Genomic DNA, 21,819 nt, shown 5'->3' with positions numbered 1-21,819 from the left:
CTTCATTAATAATTTTTTGCATAAAGCAAATGATTGCAAATGGCTATCACACACACACACACACACACACACACCCCCACACACACACACACACACACACACACACACACACTCTTCAGAAACTATTTAAATTTTCCATTGGGCCAAAACATATCAAGCAGGGCCTGTGTTTGACAAACCCAAATGAAAGTCAATCCTCCAGAGCCTCGGCTAAATTGCTTTGCTCAGGAGCAATTATAAAGGGATCTGTTGATTTTGTTGTTAAGTGTCTCTGATTGGTTGTGGAGTGGCAGGCTCTAATGTGGACACTAATGCAAAGTGACATGTGTAACGGGAGTCAGGACCTCATCACCTCAGTGGCTATTAAGACCGATTCCGATGAGGCGTTTCACACTGGCACTCACCTTGAGTCTTGGCTGTAAAAGTGGACGTAAACATTCATTGCCAGCGCTACTGGAAGAGGACTGTCCTACATTTCTACAGAGTGCGGTTAACGATTGGCACAGTTTGTAGACAGCATGAAAAAAACATTACACACTACTCCAGAAATGTCTGACATGTACATTTCATGTCCCACATGCAGTATACAATACACAGCCTTGAGTTCCAACTGTCTAAACCTGGCCAGTGGCTGAGACTGTCTCTGTGTGTTTTAATTTATCTTTGTGTCATAATCACATTATCTAACGCAGCTGAATATACATTTATAATTCTATTTTAGGACACAAGCAACAACAATGTTAACTCTAGTTTAGCTTCTATTTCTATTATCATATCACTTAGTGAGTTATTGTCACATCTAAACTGCCCTGGTGAAGCAAGGTCATTTAGATAATATGTTATTTAGCCTTGCCTTATAATAATAAGACAACAACAACAACAACAACAACAATAATAATAATAATAACAACAACAACAATTATAATAACAATGACTACTCATTATTATTATCAGGTAAACTATACCAGAGGGTTTGGTTCCTAACAGCAGAGGCCCTGTCACCCTCGAGACAGGGCCCCCTCAGCCTTGAATAAGGAATAAGCAAACAGCTCCTTATCAGAAGATCTCAGGCAACGGGCTGGTGAGTACTGATTTAGAAGCTCAGCCAAGTAGCTCGGTGCCAAACCATGCAGTGCCTCGAAAGTCAAGAACAATATTTTGAAATCAATTCTAAAACACAGGCAGCGAGTGAAGGGAAGTTAAAGTAGAGGGGAAGTGATCGTGCTTTTGATATTTGGTTGAGAAATAAATAGGGAGAGGAAGCGGAGATACGTTGGCCATCATTATTCATATACAGACTTTGTACAGATGTCTCTTAGTTCTATGTAGGATACAGATGATAGACGGTTTGATAAACGATATAGATGTGAGAGTGGTGTTGATCTTGTAATCTCTTGGCAAGAAAGCAAATAAGTGTATTGCTCAAAATGTAGTGTTCCTGTAAATGTGTGAATTATCAGTATTAGTTCAGGGAAAATAAGAGTTGAATTAACACTTTTCCCTAAAAAGTGACAGTGTTTGTCATGTGCATGTACACACACATTTGTGATCTTGGCATGAAAATGGTGTGATGGTGACATTATGTCACAACAAGGTGGCAACTGTGTTAAATGCTTGGAGGTAGGCATCTGTTCCAGTTACAGCTGAGGAAGGCATCAAGCTGTTCTCCTCAAGATCAGGTGTAATCGAGAAAATCTGAGATACTTATACATTTATCTCACAAATGAAACTGTCTGTCCCTCCTGTGTTAAAAATCTTTGACAAAGGCTTTTTGAGGCATTAGCCGTTCACTTGCAGTGAAGTCGTGATGCGTGTCTGTGTGTGTTTGTGTGTGTGTCTTCCCAGCATCCACTTTATTTTCTGCACACCTTCATCCCATCACTCCTTGACACGTTGTATTTAATATTCTACCCATCTATGACCGAAAACAAGCGCTGACAAGAAAAATGACACCTTGCCTCCTCCTCGGCTCAGTGTAATGCGGCAGAATGATGAGAGAAGACTTGCGAAAGGTAAAACGGGGGGCATGTTACTGGTTCTCCCAGATGGCCATGTGGAGGGAGCTGTGTGATCAGAGATCTAATAAACCGGTGGATATGCTGCATCGCCTTTCCTGGGAGGGAACTGTTGCCATGGCAACCGCACCACAAGCACTGCAGGTTAATGGTGGGAAATTATGATTTGCTGGATGCAACCAACACACACAGGGTGACTGCTGAATAAACCTTCAGCTCTCCCTGGTGGGAGAAAGATACGAGCGGTTCCCACAGAGCAGCTTTTAAACACCACACAGGCCTTTAAACAAGATCCAGTTGGCCCTTGGCTAAAACGAATCAAACCTCACTAATAAATTTGTATTTTGAGAGGTTTTACTCAACACTTGTTACAAGTTACTCACTAAAAATCACTTTTCCGACTACGGGGAAAAGGCCCAAAACATATCAAATAGTAAACAGGCACTTTGTTGGTGGTTTTTAAGGACGACTAAAGCTTTGGACACTGCGTGTGCTCTGTTGTGAAAAGGTTTCAGGCTGCCATGTGTAGAAGGTTACACTAACATCTGTGCCGTCTGTACAGTAGCATGAGTCACACAGCAGCAGCGTGGGAGAATCCCTGATTGATCCAACAAGACAAAGGTTGAAGGTCTCCAAGACAGAGTCTCCGTGTTAGAGGGATACAATGCAGTGGAGGACGGTCGGCTCAACTTCACTCCCACACAAGTTGACGATCAGTGCAGCAGCCTCACGCGTGCGAGGCCTGGCACTGTCACCTCTGTGGAAAAGAAGGTAGTGATTCAGGGGAGGCTGCTTTAATGCAGACGTTAAGAAAGCGACAAGTGCTTTTCATCAACCTGCAGAACTGGATGTGAGTGATAATAACATAATATCGTCATATTAACAATATTAACCATATTATCGTCATATTTTAGTTCTTTTCACTTTGTGTTAATTTCTTTGGATGCAATGGAAAAATAGATCGTCCATGGCATCTGACTCGGACATTTGTGTTTTTACAGACAGCCCACTGGAAAATGTCAGGATATTAACCATAGTCTGGTGCAGGTGTGAAGGCAGCTCAAGTCCTTTTGAAAGACTAAGACAACAACCTAAATGTTCATGTTGAAGACGTCTAACAATCCCCCTTAGAGGAAATGTTTGTGCCTTGTGGCTTTCCTGAGGACAGTTAGGCCTCTGCTCCATATTAACAGCATGCAACATGGGGCTCTCTGACTCTGCTGGAAGGAGACGCATCCGTCCCCGGGGGGGTCAGTGTAGAGGGCAGGTCCCTAAAGACATCATCACACCAGGGTGATGCAATAAATACTGCATGTACCTATAGTTTCAAAATAGTCAGAGCTACTTCTTTACATTAGCAATCCAGTCAAATGAACTTCTGCATTGTTGAACTTTAAATAGTGCAGTGTAAACAGACTGAGTCAGACCTGTGTTGATCCTCAGTTAAAAAACGAACACACATCTGTGACTTATAACCTGCACATGACATCTGTCTGCCTGGCTCACACTTTGTTGTCTCAACACAGAGACGACGCACGTTTCTTCTCTGTAGCTGCAGCGTGAATGAAGAAGCAGCCAGACAACTCCCAAAGCGGCAGCTCAAACAACAAGTGATGAAACGTTGTCATTTTCACTACTGGCCCTTAGAGAGGAGGAGGAGGAGGAGGAGGAGGAGGAGGAGGAGGAGGAGGAGGAGGAGGAGGAGGAAGAATCTAAAGATGTGACAGAGAAAAAAGACGTCTCTCTCTCTCTCTCTCAACACAGACTTCTCTGTACAAGTGTTGTTTGTGTGTGTGCGTGTTCTTGTTTTTATTTCTCCTTTAGGACCTTTCCAGAACAAACAATGACCAGTAGACCTCATGGGGACCGAAGCCTGGTTCTGAGGCAAAACGTCATTTCTGAGGTCCTGGTTAAGGTTAGTGGTAAGATGTGAATTGTGGTTAGGTTAACATTAGGGTTAGGCATGAATTGGTCATGGTTAGGGTTATGCATAAGATTTTGGCTATGCTAGGGTTAGGGGTTAGGTTAAAGGACTTGTCTTCCCTATGGGGACAAAAAGAAAGTCCCCATAACATAAATCATTAAATGTTGAGGTGAAGACATGTTTTAAGGTTTGGTTAAAGGGATAGTTCACCCAAATCTACTCACCGCTATGCCGATGGAGGGGTGGGTGAAGTGTTTCAGTCCTCAATGTGTCAGGGAGAGAGAGAGTCTCTTATGATCCACTTTAAAGTCCATTGCATTTCATAATTATCATGAATTATTTATTATCAAGTCATTAAATTGATATCAACTCTAAGTCCATGTGGCACCCAAATGTCTTTGTACATCTTCTCCTCAAAGAGACTCTTTTGTTCTGCTTTTTAAACTAATGTTGGATAAACTTACGAGTTATAATAGAGACACTTTATTAAAATATAAAATATAATACAATAAAAATACGTCTCTGGCTCCACCGTAACCAACAGCTCGTGGCTGGTGGGTCGCTCAGGGTGGGACTTGAGTTCCCATGGTGCTGATGACAGATGGGGAGGTTGCACCGCTGTCAGAGTCAGTGTGGAGCTGACCTGCACCAGGCAGCTGCTGCTCACTGGAGCCTGTGCGCTGCTGCAGCACCCTGTTCCTCCTCCTGCAGCCCCGGAGCGGAGCGCGTGTTACAGCCCACCGAGGGGCGTTTGCTACAGATTGACAGGATTTACTCAGATGAGTCTGATTGTTTTTATTCTTTAAAACACAGCGTGCAAGCCCCTCGCGCGTCATCGTCCGAGCTGCGGACACCGGGTCAGCCTGCAGCAGCCGCGCGTGCTCGTATAGGTGAGAGCAGTGTGTTTATTCAATGCATGTTCTGAAATGTTGACAGGCACTGTATATTACCTCTGTGCATTTTGCTTTATAGATATTTTTCCTTCTGATGCATGGATAAAGTCGTAAAGATGATTGCATGTTTTGTGTGTTTTTAGATGTGCACTGAAGATGAAATGAAACAATAACATGTTATTCCTCCTCTGCTGGGGGTCCCCGTGCAGCGCGTGTTACAGACTATAGAGATAAAATACTGTTTTTATGGCTTCAAGATTTGATTTAGACGGAAAATAGATCCTGGAAATTGTCCCTATCGATGTCTGCTCAGCGTTTATCTGCAGCGTATGCGTTGGGTTAATCTTATCAAAATATATTAGGCTATTAGATTTGCAAGGGCACTGCGCTCTGCAGTCAGTGTATATGCACAGTATAGGATTATTGTGAACCAAATCTCAAGTGTATAAATATGAACTGACCAGCTAGAGGGAGGGAAACAAAGAAAACACGAGACAAATCCGTGCACTATGCAAAACCTTATTGCAATATTCAGTTTTTCCTTTGATAAATATTAATGTGAGTATCACAAGCTGCAGCCCTGACAATTCACTGCACTGTGACAGTGGGTTCAACCAAAGATGTAGTGTAACATTTACATAACCTGCAGCATCACTGGCCAGCAGCAGAGTGCGGCTCCAAAAAACTGATTATGGGATATAGCATCCACAGGCGCAGTCCAACATATTTGCATGCCTGAGGGTCAGGGGGTTGGCAGATGTCTGAGGTGAAGACACAGATGAGCGAGACACACCAGCCACAGGGGTTTGAGAAAGCAGGGATAAGTGTGTGTTTTGGGGGTCACCTTTGCCAAGTGGTTGTTCCAGCTGCTGCATAACACACCTGTTACTGAGGTCACAACACAAAGGAAGTCACTTTTACCAAAACGCATGGAAGTTAGGTCGCTATTTTGATGAGGACAGGAGAGAAATAAGGCCTTGAATTATTTGCACCACAGAAACTTTAACCACACAACTTTGGGTTCTTCACAAACTAATGAAGACAATTGAACCATGATGTCAATGAGAGCCAATGATATGACAGTATAGCCGATTGTGGCACTTTCCCATTATCCTACAATGCACAGTGGCTTATCTCCTCAGCTATAGTGATATGGAGTGTGAGAACATGCTGAAACAAAGACTTTTCTTGGTGTGTGTGTGTGTGTGTGTGTGTTTGGGGAGGAGCCATTGTGATCTATATAGGGCCTATACTCTGCAGCATGTGGTGGGGAGACAGGGGCGCAACAGCTTGACCCTCTCCCTTTGTGAGCTTTGTTGTTACTGAGTCAGCTGTTTTCCCCTCCTTTGTTATGAACTGAAAATGAATTGGCGTTATCTGCTCTTCACAGTGGTGTAAGACGTTAATGCATTTAAATGTAACCATACAATTTAAACTCTGTATAGTCCCTCAAAAAAGTTAGTTGAAGCATTTTGAAGTGCAAGTATGCAGGAGTAATATCAAATGAAACCTAAAAGCACAGTTGAAGTTGAATAAAAACATGTGGGAAAGTCTCCTACAAGCCTGTTTGTAAAGATCCATTCTAAAAGCATTATTTTTGGCACAGTTTTGTCGGCGTAGAGGTCAATTTGAACAGTGCAACTTCATCTTCCTTGACCTCTGCATTGTTTTAAAATAGGGGGGTCCCGTGAGACTGGAGACTTTGGCAGTGTCAGAGTGATGGATCGATGCCCCAGTGACAACATATTGGCTTCTCCCCAATACTGCAACTGTAAGGAGAAAGTGAAGTGGAGGGAGAGAGAGTGAGTGAGAGCAAAAAAATTTAAGTCAGAGGAGAAAAATTGCGTTAAGATCCATCTCAGTTCCGCGGGGAAATAAAGTCACCACATCGATTTGCAGTAAATAGAAATACAGTGACAATTTGCCATGCGGTGGCTTTTAAATCCTAATAGAGTTTTAAAAAATAAAAAAACACACTTTCCTTTAGTTCCATACAGCATTGGATTTTCTTTGTTTGTCATTTGTCCCTGTGGCGGAGCCCTTCATCCTCCTCCTCCTCTGTACTGTCTCTCTGACTGAGTGGACAGGCATCCTTCTTCTTCCCCTCCGCTCTCTACACCTCTGCCATCAGCAGCTGCATCAAAGCCTTGTGTGATCTGAAGGGAGACGCTTGCATACTAATGGGGATGGAGCAGGCTGTGTGTCAGGCCGGGCAGCACAGTGACGACATGGAGGAAACATCAGGAAGCCCTACTTAAGTTTCTTTTTTTAAAGATAAAGCTCTGGCAATGCATTATTGTACAAGCCACTGTGGAGAAGACTCAAACATTTGAATATAAGTGCTTGATTTGATGGCGGCACTGTCGTTCCATTATATACTGTAACAGTTACTCCTGCGATGTCACTAATAGCCGTCTTCTAATGTCTTCATTTAGTTATGAAACAGACGGCCTGTGGCATAGCCGTTGCTATGGCGATGGCATGTCTGTGAGACTGTTGTGCGGCCCCTGATTTAGAAACACTGCTTACATTTTGCACCCAGTGAAAAGGTTCTTCAGAAACAGAGCGGGGCTAAGCATTGCCTCCTATGAAAACTGATGCACCGTGCTATCAAGTGAGATTCTGCCTGGCTGCACCACAGATACACAACAGTGTTTGTTGTATTAGGACGATTGCACCTCAACTCTAAGGTGGAAAATAAAATGAATTGAGGTCTCTGTTAACTTCATCCACCGAAAACAGCGACTAAAACCCTGCACTGCTTAGATCTAAAGAAATATCTGCCTGCGTCTGACTGCAGGTCTGTGTTTCTTTAGTCGTTCTCTTTATCTTCATTGCTCCCTGTATTGTCCAGCACCCCTGTCTTATAAATGCATTCACGAGGCCTTAGAATGAAGCAGACAAAGCTCATTATGTTCCACAATTACATATGATGGTCTTGCTTTGAACCGCAGGGCCAGGGATTCTCCGGAGCTTTACAGGAACCCTGTGGCAATATCGGGGGCTGTAAATGAATATTTTTAGATGTGTGTGTTTCATATGTGCCATGTGTACTCAAATTAAAACCTCATAAGGATTGGCAAAGCAAAGAGAGTAAATCCCTCCTGCTGGAGGCTTCAGTTCAGACAGTCGGATGGAGACTGCCAAGCTGTTGAGGGATTTCTCTGTCTGCTTCCAGTCTGTGTGTGTGTGCACGTCACGCTGTGTGAGTCAAGTAAGAGTGGGGAAAACTGAGTGTGTATTTAGTGACAGTGTGGAAATGAGTGCACTGTAGGTACATCTGTAGGCATGCATTTTTAATTACGATCCCTCCGGTGTCTTTGCTCGTTGCTGCCTCAGCCAAGAGATTAGTAATAGATTTCCAGGATACAGGTGCTGGTACACAATTGCTCCTGCCCTGCTACTGAGAGAATTAATCTCAGATCTGATCTCTGTCGTATCCCAGAGAAGAAAGGTTTACAAAGTGCTTCTGTACGGCATCGTCCGATCAAACCTGTGGGATGCAGTTCTCCTCTGATGGAGTTGTTGTCATGTTTTGAGGTAATAATCGTTATTCGCTAGGAAATTGAATCAGAATAAAAATATGGAAGTAAAAAAAACGTTGCTATTTCCACTCACTACTTCTATCCAGTGCAGCAGTGCAGTGGTTAGCACTGGTTCGATCGGGGCCTTTCTGTGTGGAATTGGCTCGTTCTCCCCAGGTTTGCATGGGTTTTCCCTCCAGGCTCTTCGGCTTCTTCTCACAATCCAAAAACAGTGGGATTGGGGTAAGGTTAACTTGAGACTCCAAACTGAGAGTGAATGATTGTTTGTCACTGTCCAGGGTGTACTCCGCCTCTAGTCCAATGTCAGCTGGGATTGGCTCCAGCTCCCCTATGACGCTTAAAGAATAACTGGTAGTATATACTATACTATAATTTCTATAACTAATAGACAGACAGACCAACACAGATGAAAACATAGTCTTCTTGGCGAAGGTTATTATGTGTAATTTGGATTTCTAGAGGTAAAGCTATATAGATCATTTTATTTTATACCAACTCTAGGAAAGTTTGGCATTGCTCAGTGGGAAGCCAGTGAAGGGTCATGGGTTTGACTTATCGGTAAAACTTAAAGGTCTCTTTAAGGACAATGCTTAATTCAGACTGTGTCTATGTAGGTATCATGTGGGCCTAGCGGGCAGCTTCTAAGTATGAATTTGGGCACTACTGTGATTATGAAGCAGGCCATCTGTGAAAAAGCATATGCGCTCACCAGAGCTTTTTTTGGGTCGATAAGGTCAACACACACACACAGTGAGACATAGGTGGGAACGGATGCAGACCCCCATAGTGCTGCCAGGCTGCCAGAAACCTGGTGCCAGGTGTCTGAGTTTTATGGCCTCAGCATGAAAGCAGCGATTACTCCGCCTGTCTCCTCCGATTTAAGACCCAACAACACAGAGGAGGAGAGAGGACAGACAACCGTAATACCAGACTTAACATTTCTCAATATACTGAGGAGCAAAGGGTCAGACATATTAATTAATTGTTCAGAGACTTATTGATTGTTGAGCGCAAAAGGAAGTACAGCATGTTTGGCAGTTATTCCTCAGATCTATAAATAGAGACAGGAAAAGGTGCAAGTCGCTGCTGCCACACTTCAGTTACACTGAGGGGCCGAGGGAAGATATTGTAGAGACCGGCCACCTGATACCAGGCACCATATGTGTTCTCACTCAAACTCTGTCACTTGAACTTTTCACCGCATATTCGTTGTATTTGATTATGCACTTTTAAGTGACACTTTCCGTCATGTTTACATTTCTAGAAACAACGGTATAATGCAGTTTTTCTGCATAGTTAGTGTTCCATTTTGTATTTTGCTAAGTTTCTTTTGTACTATTCTACATGCAAATGTGGAAGAAGAACTTTGAAAAGGTGTCAACAGACAGAACAACACATGAAAGGAGTGAGAAAACGATCTGTGTCTGTTTTATGTTAATATTGGAAGAACTTGGAACAGTTTGGATGTGAAACAAAATACACTCATTTATCTCTTTGTGTTGCACACACACACACACACACACACACACACACACACACACACACACACACACACACACACACACACACACACACACACACACTGGATGCTCAAAATCAGTTTATTTATGAGAATAAATGTGAGTTTCTGTCAGACTAGAAGCCGACATTGTGGTGTTCAGTTTTAGTGAGTGAGAGTCAACAGAGAGTTTCTTTCTCTCTCTTGAATAAGTAAATTATTATATAAGCTTATTATTTCTCTTGGCTGTCACTTTTGCTTCCCCCCCAAATACACACAAAACTCATCTTAGATACACAAACACAACATGGCCAAAAGAAAGCTATTTAGATGTTGTACTTAAAGTAAAAACACATGATCACATAAGAGTTTAATATACTTGGATACGTTTTCTGGAAACTGGTGACAGCTTCTTCATCTCCATTGCTCACGTTGCCTAATCTGCTTGTGGAAATTGAGCCTGCACGTGTCATCCGTACAGACATTAAAAATTGGAGTCATGAAATAGACGGATTAGAGCAACGGCGTAAAATATTTCTATTCCTTTGACGACTCTGCCTGTCAGTACTTCGGTCTATCTCTGCTTGTCTTGGCTTTACCGAACACGGATGAGTATGTCACGTCTGCAGCCACAGCGCTGGCTCTTCAAAAAAAACTGCTGAATTCACTTGACGTGTGCATGATGACTGCTTCCCATGGGACTGTATCATAAGTAGTGGGTGATTAACAGTGAAGAGCACACAATCCCCGTGTATTAAGCCTGTTGTGTAATGGGCTCTCAGCCAGAGTTTCCGGCTGTGCCCACCCCACACAGTCGTTCAAGAGGATCGCTGATATCAAGCTGGCATGCAGATAATCTACCCAGCCCAGAGAGAAAAACATGATGGTAATCTCTGAGGAGACAGATATGCAACACTCAGGGAAGCAGAGCTAATATCAGCCCCGTCTTCTTAGCTACTGATAAACAGAGCTCTTACTGCACCAAGCCGTACTCTTCTGTCTTCATATGCTGAGGTAAAAGACAGCTTGGTGATGGAACGACCACTTTGTACAATTCTCTTTATTATGAAGTACATTTCTGTCACCGCCACATGACACCAACCCATTTTAGGAAACTCTTGCTTTGATAGAATATCTTTATTGAAGTCCCAGACCCATTTAGTGGTAACCAATCGTAAGAAGGCAATATTTTTGCATGTAAACTCACTCATGAGACTTAAACCAATAGAATAACCACACAGATACCACAGTGGTGAAGTAAGTTTAGGCACGTGTAGTCAGTGTTGGGCTGTGTATATGTCAACAACTGCAGGGCTACAAGGTCAATACGACAGATCATTTCAACCCCATTAGATGTGTCACCGTAGTCTCCCTAAAAAGCTGTGTGTGTGTGTGTGTGTGTGTGTGTGTGTGTGTGTGTGTGGGGGGGGGGGGGGGGGGGGTCATTGCTGAAAAAAGTTGCATCATCTGCAAAGAAACAGCTATAAGCATCTCACTGTCTCTTATCTGCTGTTTTGTGTGTCATTACTGTACTGTTATCTTATCATTAACTTTTTTACAAACACAATAAAAAATGTCAAAATATAATTTGATCTAACTGCCTTGTTCTGTCTGTTATTTTAGGTCTAAACCTCAAGGCGTGGAAGTGAGGTGTGGTGGTGAAGTTTGGACCAGATGTCCTTTGAGTATTCTGCCTCATTCTGGATTAGAAGTTACCTGCTAAAGGTCCTACAGCAGCTAGCTAGCAGTAAAGAAGACTAATGCCCACAGACCTTCCCTTCATACCCTCCTCCTGAACACTGCCTCTCCTCGAACGATTTCTGTGAGCAGAGAGCGCAGAAAAAATGGCGCTCAGCTCTCAGCATTGGCCTCCTTTTATCTGGCTGTGCCTGGGATTGCTTCTTGGCTTCCTGTCGCCCATACATGGCAAAGAATGTCCTTGTTTGTGCGTGTGTGAGATTCGCCCTTGGTTCACCCCCCAGTCGACCTACAAGGAGGCAATTACAGTGGACTGCAATGACTTGAGGCTCACGCACATCCCCACCAACCTGTCAACAGATACCCAGGTGTTGCTGCTTCAAAGTAATGCCATCTCGCACACCAACGGAGAGCTGGAAGTACTGTTCAACCTGACAGAGTTGGACCTATCTCAGAACAACTTTAGCACTGTGGAAGCAGTGGGCCTCACAAGCATGAACCACCTGACCACTCTGCATCTAGAGGAGAACCAGATCAGTCAGCTGCCAGATCACTGCCTGGGAAACCTCTCCAACCTCCAGGAGCTCTACATCAACCACAACCAGATTAATTCCATCTCTCCTCGCGCATTTGCAGGCCTGCGCAGCTTACTTCGCCTTCATCTCAACTCCAACAGGCTGCATGTCATAGACAACCGCTGGTTTGAAGAAACACCTAACCTCGAGATCCTCATGATTGGGGAGAACCCAGTCATTGGCCTCCTGGACATGAACTTCAAGCCTCTAGGAAGCCTGAGGAGTCTGGTTCTGGCTGGCATGGACCTGATTGATGTGCCAGCTAATGCATTTGTAGGTTTGGATACCCTGGAAAGTATTTCCTTCTATGACAACAAACTGGTCAGAATCCCTCAACTGGCACTTCAGAAAGTCCCCAATCTGAAATTCTTGGATTTAAACAAAAATCCAGTTCACAAGATCCAGGAAGGAGACTTCAGGAACATGCTACGTCTGAAGGAGTTGGGCATCAACAACATGATGGAGCTAGTGTCTATCGACCGCTATGCTCTTGACAACCTACCAGAACTGACCAAGCTGGAAGCCACAAACAACCCTAAACTGTCTTATGTCCACAGGCTGGCCTTTAGGGACATGCCTTCCCTGGAGAGCCTGATGCTAAACAATAACGCTCTCACTGCCCTTTACCAGCACACTGTGGAGGTGCTGCCTAATCTGCGGGAGATCAGTCTGCACAGCAACCCATTGCGCTGCGATTGTGTCATTGAGTGGATGAGTTCTAATAGGACCACAGTACGCTTCATGGAGCCTCTGGCCATGCTGTGCAGCTCCCCAACTGAACTCAAGGGCCAACTGGTTCGAGAGGTGAGGCTCTTGGAGTCCTTGGAGCAGTGCCTCCCCCTCATATCCCACGACACCTTCCCCAGCCACTTGAACCTTGAGCTGGGCATGAGTGTCAGTCTGGATTGCAGGGCCATGGCTGAGCCAGAACCAGAGATCTACTGGGTGACTCCTCTTGGGACTAAAATCACTATAGACACAGTGTCAGGGCGTTACCACTTGAGCCGTGAGGGGACCTTGCGGTTGACTCACGTGCAGGTGGAAGATTCAGGTCGTTACACCTGTGTGGCCCAGAACACAGAGGGGGCTGACACCAGAGTCGCCACCATCCGTATAAACGGCACCCTTCTTGACAGTGCCCAAGTGATGAAAATCTTTGTCAAGCAGACTGAGTCCCACTCGATCCTGGTTTCCTGGAAAGTCAACTCAAATGTTATGTCCTCCAATCTGAAGTGGGCCTCAGCCACCATGAAGATCGACAACCCGCACATCACCTACACAGCTCGCGTCCCTGTAGACGTTCATGAGTACAACCTCACACACCTTCAGCCTGCCACTGAGTATGAGGTGTGCCTCACAGTCTCCAACGTCCACCTGCAGACACACAAGTCTTGCGTTAATGTGACAACACGTAGCGCCACCTTTGCCCTGGACCTGTCTGAGCAGCACCCAAGTGCGGCTGTGCTTGCTGTCATGGCAACCATGCTGGCCTTCATCAGCCTGGCAACTGTAGGCATCTACATGGCCCGCAGATGGAAGAGAAAAAACTACCACCACTCTCTGAAGAAATACATGCTGAAGACCTCCTCCATCCCCCTTAACGAGCTCTACCCTCCCCTCATCAACCTGTGGGAGGTTGACGGTGAAAAGGACAAAGATGGTGGCACAGAGGGGAAACCCTCTCCTGTCGACACCACACGTAGCTATTACATGTGGTGAGGTTTTGGTGAGGAGGCCTGGCCGCCTCCCCAGCAGCACAAAAAGACACACTTTTGCCATTTTGGTGCAAAAGTAGAATAAAGTTGCAAAATGTTGTTTTTTGTATTCACAGCTTTGCTGATAAGAGGCAGAGTGATTAAGGACAGGATTTATATTAGTATAGCGTATCGCCTTTGTTTGATTCTTTCTATCTCTTACTTGTTTCGGACTCTCCATGGCAGCTGTATTTAGCTTCCAGGTCGTCTTAGATGCTATGCTCTGTTCCTTGGTGCTTTTATGACTCACTTTCTTTTGGGTTGATAATCTAGCAGTTGGGGCCGGCGGTCTTCTAGAGATCAGTGTTTCTTTCTCTGTTTTGTAAAACAGGTAATCTGTTGGGCACTGATAGAAACTGGAGTTTGTAAGAACTCCAAATAAAAGCTGACAGCGGGGTTTAGACTTGTTATACTGTCTACTGAATGTTAGCAATTGTGCAGTAATGTTGTATCAACTATACCTTTGACCTTTCTGATTTAATTTGCAAGATGCTAGGGTTTTAGTTTACTAATAAATGTGGTGTTAATGCTAGAAATACAAATGTTTGTAATATGAGTTTTTTTTTAACTAAGGTGCACTAGAAATGTTTTGACTCTGTCCCTATTTACTTGCTTATTTTGCTAGAGTTTTGATTGCTAAGTGCTTAGTTTATTTTCACATTAAATATGTATAATTAAAAAAGTCAAAATAAATGATTTTTGGTTCTTTTGCAGATGTATGGTCTTTTTTCAATCCCTCTTCCAGACTGCAGTTATTCAATCCATTTAGTTTAGGCAGACACTTCTGTGTGGACACAATCACAATCTCATCATTTTAAAGCACCACAAAGCTCACTGCTAAACAATCCTTACAAACTGAGCTCATACTTTGTCAGCTTAATTTCTAAATATGAGAATGTGCTCTTTTCAGAGACAGGCGGACAGATATTTGAGGCTTTACTGCCCTCTGGTGGAAGCTATAGACTACAACTACATAGTAAACCTTTGGAAAATGGCTTTCATGGGGGTCAATAACCAGTAAACAAGGAATAATAGCAAAGTACGACTGAGAGATTTAGCATAATTAGATTAAATTACCATAAAATAACATTTTATTTGCTTTTCGTTTTTTATGGTCATTTCGGAAATTGTGTAATTTTCAGGCAGAGGAATTACAAAGCAAACAAATTGATCTAATCAGATAAAATATGTAGACACACACACTGACACCCACACAAACATACAATCAAATCACACACAGAAAGACAAAGACAATAATTGATAATTCTGGGTTCCATTTGTCACAAATTTATCTATGTTTCCAAAAACATTATACAAAAATATTTTACATCAATTTTACAACAATGTCAGAGTCATTATACATAAAGAAATCAATTTCAGCCTTTATTCCAACCAGGTCTTTGCTGATAATGACAACTGATAAAACTTATTTTCACATTTACAGGACCTCACTGATCTTGGCTATTGTAAAGTTATTCAAACCACACAAGCATAAAACAATGACTGGAGTGCTACTTGTGCTAGGAAACTACAAACCATCAATGTTTTACATTCAATTACAAAAAAAGAATATGGTTAAAATAAAATAAAAAGCCTGTAGGACATTCTCCACTGCAAACTGTTTGAGGCCCTGTCTTCCTTTTTTCTTTGAAATCATCTCCTGATAAATAGCCTCACTATTGAAATACAAATACTGCTTTCATGGACTTTACTTCCAACACTGGGGTTAGAGAGCAGATGGAATAAGGGACTGTGTGTTCAAGACAAACAGGTCAGGTCACTGTCGCTCCTCAGAGACACAGCGAAACCCGAGATTAGAGGCCGAGCTGTCGGGACTGTTCTGGCTGCGGGCTGCACATCTGTATCTGTAACAGTAAGACTTGAGGAAGGAGAAAGAAAGGTCAGTGGATTCATTTTCGTATCAATGGAGACTGATTTGACAAAGTACTCTTAAAGTACTCTTTAGCCAAAACTCTATCTCTAATTTCTTAATGCTTTTAAGAGACGGTTACTTCAAAAAGAAAAGATTCCTATATTACTCCTTGTTTGAGCATATACACCAACATGTGTAAGCTGTCCTCTGTGCCTTCTTTGTATGAAATTAGCTGCATTCCCATGGCAACCAATGCTAGTGGCAGACAAACTCAAATACTCCCCAGTGGGCGGCTCAGATGTTGTTGCAGATTAAGCAAATGTACCACAAGTGTTGGTATGAGTTCTCTTGTACTCTACAGATTTAGCCTCTTTCAAGTTTCTTGAAACCACATCCAGAAAAGAGATTAGAATAGATTGGAGCTCAACAGTTTCTGTATCTAAAAAAAAAGTCTAAATCTTCTTTTAGACTTTTTAAGACCCTGCAGAATATATAGAAAACAGCTTTTATTTCAATTTATTTACCTTGTGGCACATATATGATCCTCCCTTCTTCACCTTGTCTGTGCCTGATGGAGGGCCGTTCTGATAGAGAGGAGGATGAGGAAATGTCAGAGGCAAAATAAACTTTTGAAAATTCAAAAGCTTTGAGGTAATAATGTTTTCTTACTGGGTTGTGTTGCTGGTCTGTGGTATGATGCACAGTCCACCAGTCTGATGTCCACTCCCATGCATTCCCCACCATGTCATACAGACCAAAGCCATTGGCAGGAAAGGACATCACCTGTAGGATGTGGAGAGAAAAAATGTATGACAGCAGGTTCTAATTAAAGAATTTTATTCGGACACACTAGTAGAAAAATAATGGAAATTAATTTGAATGCATACCTAGATGATTGATATTTCTAATGTTGTTATTCATTATATTTTTGGAAGTTGCAAGATGACTTTATCCAACTGCTGAAATAAGCCATTATCTCAGCATTTTCTATTTCATTGGCAGTGGCTGGCTTATAAAGCTGTTTCCAGTTCCAACAGTAGCTCATGACTCATGAGTTACTCCTCCTTCTCCCTGACCACAAACAAAGACTTCTGTAACAAAACCAAACATTCCTCCATCTTTCTTTGTTGACTTACTGGTGAAGTTGTGACATATCCATCCTCTCCAGAGTTATGGTTGGGAAAATCCCCCTGCCACAGGTTGGCGTAGTGTTGTCCTTTTGGGGTCAACTTGTTTCCCCATGGATAAAGTCTGCATGCAGGAGCAGGCATATGAGGAAAGTGACAAAGGACACGTTGTATGATGATGCATCGGCGTTGCAATATAATTTATGTTCCACCTAATGAGTAAATATCACACCTGTCTTTCAGGCCGCCCCTGCAGGCGTACTCCCATTCTGCCTCTGTAGGAAGTCTCCTGTTTGCCCAGGAGCAGTAGGCACCAGCATCTGCCCAGGACACATGTAGAACTGGATGGTTCAGTCTACAAATAACAGCTTTAAAGTTAATCACTGAACTCCTGTTTCATGTGTCACTTTTTTTCTTTCATAAAAAAATAATGAAAATTAACATTCTTGGAAATATTTTGGAGATTTTAGTATATGAAGCAAAGTGTGTTTCTACCTGTCAGTGATGTTTGAGTCTTGACCCTCAGGATGCCTCCAGTTGGCACCTTTGACTGGAAGCCACCAGGGGGCAGCAGCAACCTAATAACAAAGTAAAAGTAAACTGTTGCTACACACATATTCTGCTTCTCTGATACTCTTGTTCAAAGTTTTTCTTGCATTCCCTCTTCAGTGTTCATTGAAAATGGCCTTTAGTGCACTGTGATGGTTCTAATGGTTTCTACCATTGCTGCTCTAATGGGCACACATGCCACAGGATCGGGCTGCACACAGAGATGAAGCTGTCATGTGCACATTCCCTGATGTCTGGTTTTTGTCAGGCCTCATAACAGTGCTATACGTCTTCATGTCTGTCTAAATCCTCTGGAAGTAGGATAAGAGCTATGTGACCATATGTTAGTCTAAAAATGTTGAAATTATGGTCAGACGAGGACAAAAATAGTCATGAACACGGTTACATGGAAAAGATATGAAGTAATTACAAAGCACACAGGCTACTTAATATTATATTCTCAACGAAACACACAAATATTGTTGTTTTCTTGTTTTCTAAATCAATTTTTTCTCCAAAAAATAATCCAGACCACAACTGTGGAAAATTGAATTCAACAGCAACCTAACTATCCAATAGACAGATAGGATGGATGGAAGGAAGGAAGGAAGGAAGGAAGGAAGGAAGGAAGGAAGGAAGGACAGAAAGAGACGGATGGATGGACGGACAGACAGACAGACAGACAGACAGACAGACAGTACAGGTAATTGAACTGTTAAATAATAGTACTTACTGCTTGGGTAATCTGGTTTTTGACTGTCTCACTCAAAAGTCCCTCAAATACAAATGAGTCTCCAAATTTTTCAGCCTAAAAGTATAGAAAAATGAAAAAGGGAAGGAAGAAAACATTAGGTGATGCCTGTAAAGTCTCAAATATGTCAATAATCACTGTCAAATAATTGGATTAATATTGGTTATTGATTTGTCTGCTTTTAATGAATTTAGCCATACATTTAATGGTTGCCCTGTACCTCAGTGACATATCCTGTGGCACCGACAAAGCTCTGGAACTGCCTGCTGGTGACTTCCTGGATCTCCATGTAGAAGGAATCCACGTGCACCCGCCTCTGAGGGCTCTCTCCATCTGCAGGGATGCCCGGGTCGTCTGTTCCCATCAGGAATTCTCCTCCAGAAATCCGCACCATCTGCACGTGAGAGCAGATAAACTGTGAACGCGAATCTCTTAAAGGGATAGTTCACCCAAAAATGAAAATTCACTCATTATCTAACCAACACAATGCTGATGGAGAGGTGGGTGAAGTGTGCGACATAGTGGTGAGCAGATAATGAGTGAATTTTCATTTTTGTCCCTTTACACTTGAGGAGGAAGTTCACAAAATTAAAAAAAAAAAAAGTTTTTAAAACAGGAAACTTCCTCACATTTAAGTATTGTAACTATTTTGGAGCTGTCTGACCACTAGGCTGAATAAAACATCCTCTGCAACAAAAAGCTGAAAACACATTAAAAGAAAAATGAATCAAATACTGGAATGACACTCAGTAGAGTGCATAACTCCACCAAGGCCCAACAGACACCTTACATTTACTCAAGCCTAATTGCTGGGCCAACACACAATGCAGATCATGAAATCATAATCCCCATTGCAGAAGAACAAGTTTTGCAAACGGACAAACGATTGCTTTTCCAACGACTGGTTGAGACTAATTGCAGGAAACTTAGGCCAATTAAATTCCATACTTCCCATTCAAAGTCGTTACATTCAGCCCATGAGCCACAGGCAGATTGTTGTGCACCAAACTAAAGATGGAGGATTTGGTTAAATTGCAGCTGTGGGGTAAAGTGCATCTAAAAAGTTGGCCCTTATTTGATCTGTACTCTTTGCCAGAAGGATGTAATGTCTTGCTTAAAGGCACTTCAGCAACTATCTAATGAGTCACATCACTGACAGGCTTGAACAAACTATGTCACTGACTCAGTTGTGATCTTTCAGGTCAAGTTTAGAAAGTTACTAATCAAAAAAAGGCCCAGTGACTCAATGGCTCCTTCTCTCATCTATTCTGTCCAGTAGATGCAGAAGGTTGCCGTGTTGTCACGTGACGTAGTTTACCTGACTCAGCGTGTCCCTCTCGTGTCCCCGAGCCTCCGACGGCTCCTCATTGGCTCCTCTGGAGTACTTGTCAGCTGGTGAAGATGTCCTCTCCTCCACAGGCTCCACAGCAGCGGCGGCTCTCCTCAGGTTCTCGCAGCCGCAGCTCGGTGCTCCCTGCGCGGCGCTGAGGTCTCGCTCTGCCCCGCTCGAACCCAGAACACACGGGAGCCTGGTCACACATCCGGAGACGAGAAGCAACAAAGTGAAGCAGCGCGTCATTGTTGCCAAACATCTACTCAACATGCACTCATGTTGTCGACGGTCTTACTTCCGCAAAAGTCACGTGGGCGGTCAGCTGACTGTAACTCTCTCCTGCCCGGAGTCACTGCGCGTTCAGGTGCTGCTCGGAAGATCCAGAGTTGTGAAGTTCAATGGAGAAAAACATGGAGGCTGTAAACAAATAGTGTTAATATTTATTTGTTCAGAGCGTTTACACAACAATCTGACAGGTATGTCAGTGATTTGAAACAGGTGCAGGTTTATCATAAAGACATCTGTATTGGCTGAAAGTGTTTGTGAGAGTTGGACAGACTTTGCAAGTCACAAAGGGGTTACATTTGACAAGTTCACATTAAAATCTACTATTTAGACTTAATTATAAAATAATTTTAATTTGTTTATAGGATAAGATAAGATAGTTTAAGATAGTCCTTTATTAGTCCCACGATGGGGAAATTTACTGTACAGCAGCAAAAAAGGGAATAGTGAAGTGCACACACAGGAAAGGCAATAAATAAGTAAAAAATACAATATGAACACAAGGAACTATAAAAAATACACATATGTACAATGTTAACAAGACATAAACAGTAAAACAGAAGGCCAATTGCACATGTATGATATTGGGTAATATAACTGTTTATCTGTCTTTGTTCTTTGACTATTATTTCATTTAATTTGATTGATATTTGATTTAATTGATATTTGATTTGATTGGTATTTGATTTGATTGATATTTGATTTGATTGATCTCTACATTGATTGATTTTGCATTGTACAATTGGACTGTATTGGCTATGCATGGCTGACTGTACATATTCTATTTGTTTTGCACACTGACAAATAAAGGGACTCGGGAAAAAAAATTAAATAATAAAATCATTTCTCAGTTGAATCAATTTGTCAATGGTCAATTTTCCCAGTCGAATAGTATTTTTTCCGATTATCCTGACACAACGTGAACGCACCGGTGCATACTTTTTGTAACCCACACACATTTCTGTAAATGATGATTAAAGCTTCTAAATATATAAGATTCCACTTATTTTGTTACAAATAAATTAACTTTCATACAGATGCCAATAAAAAAAAAAAACACCATTGATAGTATTTCAGAAAATTTGACTTTTTCTACTTGTGCTTGTGCTGCTCATAAATCCAGGCCCTGCAGTGGGAGTGATACCAGCTCAGCTCTCCTCGGTGCTACAGGATGGGCCCACATGCACATGGACATCATTTCCCAGCACTCAACACTGGGACCCCTTGAGAAGAAGCAGCAGAAGAGGAAGAAGAAGAGGAAGAAGAGGAAGAGGAGGAGGAGGAGGAGGAGGAGTAGCAGCAGGCAGTGAGCCAGGCAGCCCAGCAGCTCAGCAGCCCAGCAGCCAGTGTGTGAGCCGCTTCCCCGCCTCAGTGAGGTGAAACACGGCCGCGGAGCACCGACAGCAGGCGGCGAGAGGAGGTGGCGGAGCTGTCAGGAGGAAATCAAAACAACCGCAGAGCCGCTGTGATCGCAGAGAGGAGCCGCGGTCATGTTGTCTTAAAGAGCCGCGGCGCCGAGCTTCTTCCACCGCCGAGGTAAAGTTGAGCGCACAACTTGTTCGCCATCCTCCTCTCTCCTTACTTCTCCTTACATGGTTGACCGGGCGCTCGTGTGGGAAAACAACGAGACCACTCATCATTATAGTCACTTTTATTATAAGCATCAGAATGTCGGACTGTTGGGAACAGCGTGATTGCGGATGCACTTTTCAAACAAACAGAAAATTATTGACAGCCGAGCCTGCTGCTCTGCTTACTCAAGTTTCACATGTTTGTTTTAGAGGTTAAACAGGCCCGTGAGGAAGATGCACATGTTGTCTGGCTTTCACAGCCTCACCAGTCATTATTATCCAAGCTGCAGTCAAAGCCAAACATTAGTTTTTTTTAAAAAATGTTTTACGCACCGCTCCATTGTGAGGCGGTGCGTAAAACATTGAAAAACAAACAGGAGGACAAACCGGGGTGAGGTGAACCTGCAGTGCCCCCATCACACAGCATC

At 42.9% G+C, this 21,819-nt stretch overlaps 3 protein-coding genes across 3 annotated transcripts in view; 2 read left to right on the top strand and 1 right to left on the bottom strand.

Annotated features, from left to right (window-relative positions):
* Positions 1-4,530: 4,530 nt before the first annotated feature.
* On the top strand, positions 4,531-14,612 carry LOC117761883 (leucine-rich repeat neuronal protein 1-like). Its single transcript, XM_034586200.1, has 2 exons — positions 4,531-4,829; positions 11,499-14,612. The coding sequence occupies exon 2, from the start codon at positions 11,720-11,722 to the stop codon at positions 13,865-13,867; it is 2,148 nt and encodes a 715-aa protein (XP_034442091.1). The 5' UTR covers positions 4,531-4,829; positions 11,499-11,719; the 3' UTR covers positions 13,868-14,612.
* A 553-nt stretch (positions 14,613-15,165) lies between these two features.
* Positions 15,166-19,861, bottom strand: sumf1 (sulfatase modifying factor 1). Its single transcript, XM_034586204.1, has 9 exons — positions 19,521-19,861; positions 18,423-18,596; positions 18,185-18,259; positions 17,398-17,480; positions 17,135-17,257; positions 16,912-17,026; positions 16,445-16,558; positions 16,300-16,359; positions 15,166-15,781 (listed from the first exon to the last, which is right to left on the bottom strand). The coding sequence occupies exons 1-9, from the start codon at positions 19,803-19,805 to the stop codon at positions 15,680-15,682; spliced, it is 1,131 nt and encodes a 376-aa protein (XP_034442095.1). The 5' UTR covers positions 19,806-19,861; the 3' UTR covers positions 15,166-15,679.
* Positions 19,862-20,797: 936 nt separating this feature from the next.
* The window catches only part of LOC117761880 (inositol 1,4,5-trisphosphate receptor type 1), an 82,334-nt gene continuing 81,312 nt past the window's right edge, over positions 20,798-21,819 (top strand). The window contains exon 1 of the mRNA XM_034586189.1: positions 20,798-21,356. The gene's annotated coding sequence lies outside the window, so the exon portion shown is untranslated. The remainder of the gene's footprint in view (positions 21,357-21,819) is intronic.

This window comes from Hippoglossus hippoglossus, chromosome 5 (assembly GCF_009819705.1).
Source record: "Hippoglossus hippoglossus isolate fHipHip1 chromosome 5, fHipHip1.pri, whole genome shotgun sequence".
NCBI classification, from domain to species: Eukaryota; Metazoa; Chordata; class Actinopteri; order Pleuronectiformes; family Pleuronectidae; genus Hippoglossus; species Hippoglossus hippoglossus.
The sequence above is the reverse complement of the archived record's forward strand: the minus strand, read 5'-3'. Positions and strand labels throughout refer to the sequence as shown.